We start from the raw sequence: 10,862 nt of genomic DNA on the forward strand, positions 1-10,862 counted from the left end.
CATAAATTTTAATATATAATCTTAAAATACTTATATCCCAGTGAGTTATTTTTTTATTTTATTACACTTTATTTATTCTGTGTGATAGGGCTGGTGAACACCACAGCACAAATGTGGAGGCCAGGGATAACTTAGGGGAGTCAGTTCAGCTCTCTCTTGTACCACGTGGGTACCAGAGATTACAACTCAGGCCATCAGACTTGGTCATAGGTACCTTTGCCCACTGAGCCATTTTGATGACCCAAGAATTGATTTCATATATCATCTTTGGAAATCTGATTTTTTTTAAAGTTATGTAGTTGATCTGGGGTTTTACAAGATCTCTACCCATTGAGCCACATCCCCAAACTCTTTTACTTTCTTTCTTTTTCATTTTCAGACTGGGTCCCACTAAGTTGCGCCATCTAGCTATGAACTCATTCTATAGCCCAGGAGGCCCTTGGAATTCTGCCTCAACTTCCTAGAATTGTAGGCTTGCCTCTCCAGGTCTAGCTGTATTCGTTTTCTTGTTGAGAACAAAGCAAGCCTCTCTGGGTTTGGTACATCTCATGCATCTAGGGACCACTGTTTCACTGTCATTCTGTTCAACATGGTTTGTAATTATAGTCTTGGCTGTTTCTTTGACTGAAGACTTTGAGATCTTTCCTTGGTATTGTTTTATTTTGTTTTTCTTTTACTAGGTGGTGGAGGAATTGGAGGGTAGTGGTATAATATGTTCTGTGATATAACACAGCTGTGTTATGCCCATTTTTCTGAAATATCAATAGCTTTTTATGCAATTTAATTTTTTGTCCTTTTAACTAAGATTTACCACTATATTATTACCTTTGTTATGTTCTCTAACTCTTTTTCCAGTGCAAGGGATAGAAGCCAGGGTCTGTGCATGCTAAGCCATTGCTCCACGGCTGAGCTCAGGACCTGTAATTTTGCAACCATGTGAAATTAGTCAATCTGTTCTGCTTACCCTTTCGGCCCTCAGTGCCATGCCATGATGTTAAGTTTGCCTATCCTGTTTACATGTTATATCTGTTGGATAAACTCTCCAACTTTCACTTCTGACTTTTCTAGATTATTCGGCACAGAGCTGTGTCTTGGAAGGAGCCTGCAGTGAGCCTGGCTTTGTGATCTCAACAGAAATGCTTTGCCTTCTTCCTGCTTCATGTTTGCATCATCCATGCTGTGTCTGCTCTTATCTTCTCTACTGCTCGTCTCTCACTTCCTGTTTCTCAAGTGGAACAGGTTTCCTCTTGCTCCTCATCTTTGCTGTCTCCTTTCTTTATTCGTAAATGTTTTCTAGTTAAACGCATCACACACACATGCACCAATAACTTCATCTCATTTCCTTCCAAACCAGGTTCCTGTTTTTGATTGAGAAATCTCTTAAAGTTTTCGAAACAACTTTTTTTTTGTAGGAACAGGACACTTTTTTATGAATTATGTATTCCCTAAGTTCTTATATATTTACAAAGTGTGTGTGTGTGTGTGTGTGTGTGTGTAAAATCACGTTGCCTTCCTGTTTTAATGGCACTTGGATGTACTTGTGTAATCTTTAGATCATAGACACTTCTCTTCAAAGGTCCCACCAATGTGTTCTAGCATTCACCTTTGTGGGAACATCTGGAGGAGTCTGATTTCCCTTACATTCCTGGGACACTCAAAGGACTATCAGCACATGCCTAACTATTGCTTTATTTTTTAGTTATGCCCAAATATTGATTACATTGCCATAGACTTAAGCCTTCTTCTTATCAGAAAAATTCTATTATTATATTTTGTATTATTTCTTCTGTTTTATTTGTCATGGTTTCTCAGTACAATCAACTATCTTCACACACACACAGCATTTTCCTGGTTTATTGAGAACTCCTCAGATTTTCACTTCATGTGTTTTCATCTGGTTTTTATTTCTTCCAGCTCTTGTTTTTGTTTGTTTCTTCCTGGCCTTTGCTCACCTGTTTTCACACACACACACACACACACACACACACACACACACACACACACACCACACTCCATACGGAGTGCAATTGATTTTAGAGTCACCCACTTCGTTTGATTTGCATCTGGGTGGGGTCTCAGGTACCCCATCCAGTTATAAGATAACCATTCAGGTCACGCATTGTTGTTCTGTTCATGTATACATGTATAGGCCCACTCTCACTGGAAGTACAGTGCACATTGGGAAGGGGTGGGAGAAGGACGAAAGGGATGAGTCCTGAAGTGCCTTCTGTGTCATGCTGAGGACTTTGGAATCAGCAAGAACAAGGAAATCCATGAACCTCTTTCTCTTGGACAGATACTCCATCCGTAAGACCAGTGACAGAGGGCTATTCTTTGGAATAACCAAACAGGGGGACATCTATAATGAGAAAGAACTGGACAGAGAAACCCACGCCTGGTATAACCTGACTGTGGAAGCCAATGAACTGGATTCTAGAGGTGAGTCCCTTCATCTTCCAGGTCATCCTTTCAAGACGGACAATGAGCCTCTAACGGCATTACAAGTTCGCAGGGAAGTGCTTCTCTGGCTGGATATGTTGAACTTCCATTTCTGAAAGTGCCCCTTGGACCAACATCATATAGAGCACCCACAACCTTGTTGGGAGTACAGAATAATAGGGTACCACTCTAGACAGATTGAGAACCTCACCTACAGCATAGCTTAAGAAGCACTGTGATAAAAGCAGGCTGTTCAGATGTCTCTGTGATGAGACTCACCGAAGGCACATGCTACTCAGTTTCTAAAGGTTTGGTCCTGAGAACAGAGATAGGGCAGTGGCTGTGCCTGTACCAAATGCTGCATGGTTCTTAGTGTTAAACACACTTAGCAAACACTCCTTTGTGTGTGGAAAGTTATAGCTGCATCAGTTAATAAGAAGCAGTTCTCAACTAGAGATTGTAAGGTATAAATTGTGACAGATGCCATGGGAGTTGTGACAATCACCCAGAAAAGAAGGGTTCACTTTCCCTCTGCACCCAGGTCCCGTGGGGGTTCCTGAGAGGGGCCAATGTTATTTAAATGAGCATGTGATTATTTGTACAGTTGTATTATTTTAATCAATTGTGTTTGCTTGACTTACTAATTTAATTACAACCTCTTAAGATGCACTGAGGCTGTTTAGCTCTTGGATTCTTATAAGCAAACTTGTTCACATATGAAGGTCTACCACCTTGTCCTCCTCCATGTTCCTTCCATCCATGACACAATCCTTGGTCTTTCCTTCTGCAAAAAAGTGGCCTCCACCCCAGGTCCCCAGGACAATCCATCCAAACATCTTCCGGCTCCAAAGGCCAGCATCAGCTGGGCCCATGGTGGTGACAAGCTGTTTCTCCTGCAGGTAACCCTGTAGGCAAAGAATCCATCGTGCAGGTTTATATTGAAGTTTTGGATGAGAATGACAACCCCCCGGAATTTGCCCAGCCCTATGAGCCTAAAGTGTGTGAGAATGCTGCTCAGGGCAAGGTGAGTTGGCCTCAAGTGGGGGAGGTAGGGGAGGGCAGTGTGTTTTCAGACAGAGGGCTGAAGAGCAAACCTTCCTGCTCTCCGAGAGTTCCTTAAGTTTAAAGTAACTATATAACAGCCTGAATAAAATGCTATTCACATTTACCGGTGGAGAAATGGAACCCCTAGAATTTTCTGAAGAATAGGTCAGGGATAAGTGGGTGCAGGATGGTAGTAGACAAAGTGGCATTGGGAAGACCATTCAAGATGATAGTGCTTCAGGTGACAGGCAGCCACGGTCACGTCTAAACCCATCCTTGAACCCCGGGATACCACCCCCAAACCACTCTGATCATTTCCCATCTCTCACATTGCAGGTGGTGGTACAGATCTCTGCAACAGACAAGGATGTAATGCCACCAAACACAAAGTTCAAGTTTGCCCTGAAGACTGAGGACAGCAACTTCACCCTCATAAATAACCACGGTGAGCAGTAGAGCAGTTGGTTGGCTCGTAAAAGGTCAGAGGTGTCAGTTGAGAGCCTCGAAGCACTGGATCAAGGACTGGACCAACACGGGGTGACAGGTCTCCACAGGGTCTTTCATGCTATGGGCTATTTTGTACAACTCTCACCACATACGTTGTACAGCTGGTCTGCATGGTGGTCAACGCCACCAGTCCAGGCTTGGTGGTTCACAAGGCATAGGTGTAGGGCTAGCATTACCCTGAAAAGGCTTCTCTGACAAGGAACACAACATGGATGCAGGGATGCAGGCAACCAGATCCATCCAAACCATTTGAAGGCCCCTTCTAATACTTGAATCTCAGTCTCAACAAAACTACAAATTTCCATATCATTCTAAAAAGCCCAAACTGGAAACAGGAAGTCATGAATCCCAACAAGGCAATGTGTTTTGTTGCAGTTCAGCCAGAACCATAAAGCAGTCTCCGAACCAATCACAGCATATCAGAGCACATCCGCTCAGTCAATCAAAGCCCAGAGAGTCTTGTGAGGTTAGTTGTGCTCAGTTAGAGCTCTGGTGAAGATGCATGCATTAGAGCTATGGTCATGGGCTGCTTTAATTTCATCTGAAAGTGACCCGGTTTCCATGGCCTCCGCAACTGCCTAAGATAAATAGACACCTTTAGGTGGGACTGTAACAACTATTCACTCAAACATGGAGGAAATCTCCCTGTCCTTGATTGATGGTGCTGTGAGGGCCCCTTACTGAAACAGTCCATTGTCACCTTTGGAGAAGACTAGCGAAGAGGGTCCCTGAGAGTGAGGGGCATGTTCAAGGGATCAGTCAAGGACCCATCAAGTAAGCTGAATACCATAGCCCACAAACAAGGGAGTTAGCCGGGCTGTGCTGACAGTTAGTGACACAATTCAACATTCAGAAAAAAGCATTGTAAAAATACCTGTCACCCCATTCCCAGCGTGTACCTCAAATGAACTAAGTAGAATTGGGGGTCCTAAAACAGAATGGAACATTTAGGAGCCACCCCAAACACACATCTTACATGCAACAGGAGGCAAGTCGTTGGTCTCAGAGACATTTGCATATAAATGCCCTGCGTATCAGAGTCTCTTGTTTCAATCCATCACATGTCAGTGCCCTGTCATTTGTTTTCCATTATAATAGCCTTAAAACTGAAATGCAGTTAGGAATAGTGAGATGAAAGTGTCTTCCAATTTAAATTCTTGGCTTTTGGCTGGTTTTGTATGTGCCCATCTTGTATGGCTAAGTAAATCCTCTGACCATTGGTATTATAACCTCCCAGAAACATACAAAAGGCAGACCATCTGTCCTTCTACAGCAGCAGTAGCAACAGCAGCAGCAGCAGCAGTGTGTGTGTGTGTGTGTGTGTGTGTGTGTGTGTGTGTGTGTGTGTGTGTAAGGAGAGGTCTGAAAATCAGGATGCTCAAAAAGCTCCGAGAGGATGCTTCCGTACAGCAAACCAATGATTGGCTCTGGGGATGGGGGCTATTGGCACAGAAGCTGGTTCTCGGTTGTAGATTGCTCAGGGACACCTTCTCCCAATGGCAAATGTCAGTGCCACTGGGCACCTAGGCTTGTGTTTACAGTTATAAACCTCCTTTGCACTGATTCCGAGGTAGCACAAAGATGTTAACCCAGTGCTCAAAGAGAAAGCATTCTTTTCCCACCTGTGTGTGGAAGCTTGAAACAATAGAGTGATGAACTGAGCCCAAGAGAAGAGGCCCTGTTGTTGAACTGGGTTGGAGAAGGGGCCAGGTGTACCCACTGAAACAGACAGTACAGATGGAGTTTTGTATTCTGACTGAGCCACTCTTTCAGGCTGGGTCAAAGCAGCTGCTCAAACAACATCCTTTGCAAAGGGACAGGCCTATGCTCAAGGGGCAGAAACAACAGGCAGGGAGCAATGAGGGAAGTGAAATCTCCCAGGAAGAGGCAGCCCCCATGGTACCAGAGGACTAATGCTCCTGGAAAAGCCTCACTTTATGGTCTTGCTGTTCCCAGACAATACCGCCAACATCACCGTCAAGTATGGGCAGTTTGACCGGGAGCAGGCCAAGTTCCACTACCTACCCGTGCTCATCTCAGACAACGGGATGCCCAGCCTGACCGGAACCGGCACCCTAACAGTGGCTGTGTGCAAATGCAACGACCAAGGAGAGTTCACCTTCTGTGAGGAGGTGGCCGCCCAGGCAGGTGTCAGCATCCAGGCGCTGGTAGCCATCTTCCTTTGCATCCTCACCATCACAGGTCAGTGTCTCATGGGACAGGGAGGAGATGCTGAGAGGGCTTCACAGAAGAGGCAGGGTCCCAGACCAGTCCTGCATCACCCTGGATCTCAGTTCCTTGTGTAGGATACAGAGCTACAGATGTAGAAACACACACACACACACACACACACACACACACACACACACACACACACACGCCAACCCAGGGCTTAAGGGGGTAGGAAAAAGGAGAGATGAGACACAAGACTGTTCTTCAAGTTAACGCCATTTAAAAATAACCTGGGCCCAGGGGTGTAGCTCAGTGGTAGAGCGTGTGTCAAGCACCAGGTTCAATCTCCATCATTTCAAAAAAGAAAGAGAAAGGAAGGAAGGAAGGAAGGAAGGAAGGAAGGAAGGAAGGAAGGAAGGGAGGGAGGGAGGGAGGGAGGGAGAAAGAAAAAATGCACTTGACATTCATCCATTTGCTGCATATGTTTTGAGTGCATACTATATTCCAGGTGCTGTTTGAGGCATTGATTTACATTAAAACTATCATTAATTTATTTTATTCATTTATTTTGAGACAAGGTCCTACTGTATAGCCCTAACTGGCCTGGAATTCACTATATAGAGCGGGCTGGCCTGGAATCCACTTGCATTTGCCTCCGGAGTGCTGGGATTAAAGGTGTGCACCACCACACTCCTGGCTTTAATTGTTTCTAAAATTCCTTTATAATGGAAACTTTGAGACTTCTAGCTTGGAATTTCATTAGGGGATTTCTTTGCTTTTATAGACTTCCTCCAGCCTTAGGCCTTTTGCTTTTGTTTTCCCTTTGTTTTTTGAGCCTTATCATTTTCAGGGCACTTTAGGCTTCTTCTGGATTTTGCGTTCCCAGGAAACAGACCTCAGGCAAGGATCAGGGAAGGGCAAGCTGCCTGGACTGGTATTTTACCTTGTTAATCAGCCTCATTCCCCAGGGCACTAGGAAGTTTTCCCCTTAGCATTGGCACCCAGCAGACCTGGGCTTCTCCAGCCCATTCAGTTGAGGGGTGAAGGCTCCTTCCAGAAAGTACTTTGTATCAGCCCAGGCACCACGCTGACAAGCTGTGAGGTACAGACAGCAACTGCTCCAGGCCTCCGAGCTTCCCACTGTGTGTATCCATTTCCTGGAATCTCCGTGCCAGAGACATTAGAGACAGATGCCGCCCACAGAATCCTGTCATCACCTTCCCCAAATAAATACTAGTGTTACACTGTATCCACTTTGCAGACAGGAAAACTGAGGCTTGGGAAGGGGCTTCATCAGGCCATCCTCACTTCATGTATGTAACAGATTATTAATTAACTCAAGGCTAGAAACACAGGGGAAGTAGCCAAAGCTAATTGAGGGAGCTCTCTGCCACAGATCAAGGATCAGGGGACCTTCCCACAACCATTCCTGTCCAGTTTTCAGCAGGGTGGGTATTATGCTACTGACTTATACTTTGGGCCAAACCAAATCTGTATTGGCCAGGTCGTGGCAGTGGCCCTGGGAGTCTGGGCGGGCTCCAGGAATCTGTATTGGAGGGAGGAGTGCAGGGACATCCCACAGGCACACCCCTGTCTGACCCAAGTCTGTTGCTCTGACTCCCTGGCTGGCAGTGATCACCCTGCTCATCTTCCTGAGGAGGCGACTCCGGAAGCAGGCGCATGCACATAGCAAGAGCGCGCTTGAGATTCACGAGCAGTTGGTCACTTACGACGAGGAGGGTGGCGGCGAGATGGACACCACCAGCTACGACGTGTCGGTGCTCAACTCTGTGCGTGGCGGTGGCACCACCAAATCCCTGCGGTCCGCAATGGACGCCCGGCCAGCAGTGTACTCGCAGGTGAAGAAGCCCCCACGGCTGGGGCCTGGGGCTCACAGTGGACCCAGTGAGATGGCCACCATGATCGAGGTGAAGAAAGATGAGGCAGACAATGACGGCGGTGGCCCCCCCTACGACACTCTGCACATCTACGGCTACGAGGGCTCAGAGTCCATCGCAGAGTCCCTCAGCTCCTTGACCACCAATTCCTCCGACTCTGACATCGACTATGACTTCCTCAACGACTGGGGACCCAGGTTCAAGATGCTGGCCGAGCTGTATGGCTCAGATCCCAGGGATGAGCTGATCATCTAAGGTTGCCAGTCTCTGGGCCAGGGGACCCAAAGTCATTGCAGCCTAGATCTGACACACCTGACATCACCTTCCCTGATTTCCAAGGAGTGGCACAGACTCTCCAGCCCAGCACCCCTTGTCTCTGGGTACCAAAGACATTTCCACCCCCAAGGTAGCAAATTCCAGGCCCCTTCAACATCCAGGGACAGATACATATTTTGTTGATGGCCATTCCTAATACTGGGAAAATGAAGCTAGTTTTCCGTCTGGGCTCCCACACTGTCCTGTCCTTCCCCTCCCCTATATACGCTTCCAGTCTATTCTAGACTTCTGACCCTTCAAAACTGCCAAGCAAAGTTGCCTATGCTGACCTTTGAGGAGTCTTCTCCAAGGGTCCCTGAACCTGGTAGGGTTTCTGTCTGAAGGAAGAAGACTGGGTGCCATGAGCTATGGGACAGGACTCTGAAGCCCAGTCCCGAGGGAGGCTGTAACTGATCCATTACGCCTGCTCTCAAGAGTCCTAGCACTGCTGTGCTCAACTACCCCCCAGCCGCCCCCCCCCAGGCCTGTCCAGGTAGGAAGGAGACTGTTGGCAGTTCCTGACCTTGGGTCTCAAGGTGATCCGGCAGGCCTGCCACCCCATTAACTGCTTTACTGAGCAATAATCTATTCCATAAACTTCAGGGAAATGGATTATTAAATTTGGAGCAACTGTGAATTCACCCAGGAAGGACTGTGGAGACCAAGGGTGACAGGTCAGAGAGCAGAGATAACCACCAACCCACTCACCAGAAGAAGCCTGGAAAAGTTAAGGAGCCCACATGACGTTGAACCCTGCCCAGGTTGCCTGTGGGAGGCAGTTGCTTGCCTGGTCACTCATACTCCCTTTTCTCTTGCTATCTGCTTGTCTCTTGGAGGCATCCAAGATGCAACCTCAGCAAGCCTGGCTAATGTCCCAAATAAGACATAACTGCATCACAGAGCCACTATGCCATTTGCCTTTTCCGCTAGTTGCCGCATCTCAGGGAATGACCCCCGGGCTCACACTGCAGAATGAATGCAAGGCCCCTGCCCTTCCCAGGAGCAGTGACATCTCAGCATCTCTCCCTTGGAGGGATTTGGATAACTTTCCGCTGAAGTCACAGTCAGAAGAGGGGACATCCAGGCACAATGAGGTCTGGGCAAGGCAGAAATGTGCCTTCAGCTCATCCTCCATTGTGGGCCCATCCCCCAACAAGGCCTCTCTGAAGGGAATTGTAGACAGCACTGGCATTTAACCAATAATTAGTTTTTCTTATTTTTTTTAACTAATAATACTTACAAGTTTCTAGTTCTCACAGACGTAGAATAAGGTGTGGGTTTTTGGGTTTTTGTTTTGTTTTGTTTTTTTGCGTAGTAGGCAGGTTGCTACTTAGGTTAGCAACTTTAATTCAGGTTTTTTAGTTGGATAAATAATTCCTGTAAGTTTTTATTTCTTGTTGTAGTAATTGCTGTAAGGATAATGACTATGTATTAGTCACCCTGGTGCATGAGATGCCATTTTTTATATCTAAATAAAGACATCTTGAAATTCTTCCACTTCCAGAGCTCAGAGAGCTCATATGAAGCACATACACATGCATGGGTGCAAATGTACACACGGTCACATGCACACACATTCATACACATATACACCTGCTACCTGCCTCTTCAGAGGAACTCATAGGGCAAGGGGGCTTGTGAGTCACAAATAAAGTGAATTATGGGCCTAGATCAATGGCTCACAGGTTAAATGTGTGGACTACTGTGATCCTAGAATCTCACAACTACCTGTAACTCTAACTCCAGGGCAGCTGATGCCCTCCTCTGACTTTGGAGGGCACCTGCACTCAAGTGTGCATGTGCCTACACATACATAATTATAAATAAGTCTATTTTTTTAGAAAAGAAAACTACAGCACTCAGGAGGCAGAGGCAGGTGGATCTCTGTGAGTTCGAGACTAGCCTGGTCTACAAGAGCTAGTTCCAGGACAGCCTCCAAAGCCACAGAGAAACCCTGTCTTGAAACCCCTATCCCAAAAGAGAGAAAGGGAGGGAGGGAGGGAGGGAGGGAGGGAGGGAGGGAGGGAGGGAGGGAGGGAGGAAAGAAAGAAAACTAATTGTGACAGAAAATGAGGGAAATCCAGTTCAGCTTTCTATAACTCAGGGCCCCCTGTGCTCTGTGCATGTCCTACCCCAAAACCTCCAGGGCTACTGCTTAGATGGGGGCAGGAGGCCTCAACATCATTCTCATGAAGCAAGGAAGCAGGCTTTTTCCCGGGCAGATGCACAGCCCTGTGGCACATGGAGTATCTGGGTTCTAAAGAATATGCCTATGCTTGTCAAAACCCTCTGCAGCAAAGCTTCCTCCCCAACTTCTGAAGGTTTGATCAGCTTCGTGCTAGCTTTGGCCAAGACACCTTTCATGTTAAACAGCTACAGTCAATGGGACTATTTCCAACAAGCACAAAAAGGAGAAAGGCTGATCTTGAGTTTCTCCAAATCAGGTCAAATGAACAAAGCCCTGCAAGAGAGCTTGTCTGGAGAAGC

The 10,862-nt window shown here is 46.6% G+C and overlaps 1 protein-coding gene across 2 annotated transcripts in view; it reads left to right on the plus strand.

Annotated features, from left to right (window-relative positions):
- Positions 1-9,872, plus strand: part of Cdh5 (cadherin 5) — a 38,848-nt gene extending 28,976 nt beyond the window's left edge. For both annotated transcript variants that reach the window (XM_005078647.4, XM_040740760.1), the window contains 5 exons: positions 2,297-2,439; positions 3,339-3,463; positions 3,820-3,928; positions 5,947-6,192; positions 7,795-9,872. In XM_005078647.4, the coding sequence (XP_005078704.1) occupies positions 2,297-2,439; positions 3,339-3,463; positions 3,820-3,928; positions 5,947-6,192; positions 7,795-8,315 (1,144 nt within the window). In that variant the 3' untranslated portion in view covers positions 8,316-9,872. The remainder of the gene's footprint in view (positions 1-2,296; positions 2,440-3,338; positions 3,464-3,819; positions 3,929-5,946; positions 6,193-7,794) is intronic.
- Positions 9,873-10,862: the final 990 nt, after the last annotated feature.

Source organism: Mesocricetus auratus, unplaced genomic scaffold, assembly GCF_017639785.1.
Source record: "Mesocricetus auratus isolate SY011 unplaced genomic scaffold, BCM_Maur_2.0 Super-Scaffold_100714, whole genome shotgun sequence".
NCBI classification, from domain to species: Eukaryota; Metazoa; Chordata; class Mammalia; order Rodentia; family Cricetidae; genus Mesocricetus; species Mesocricetus auratus.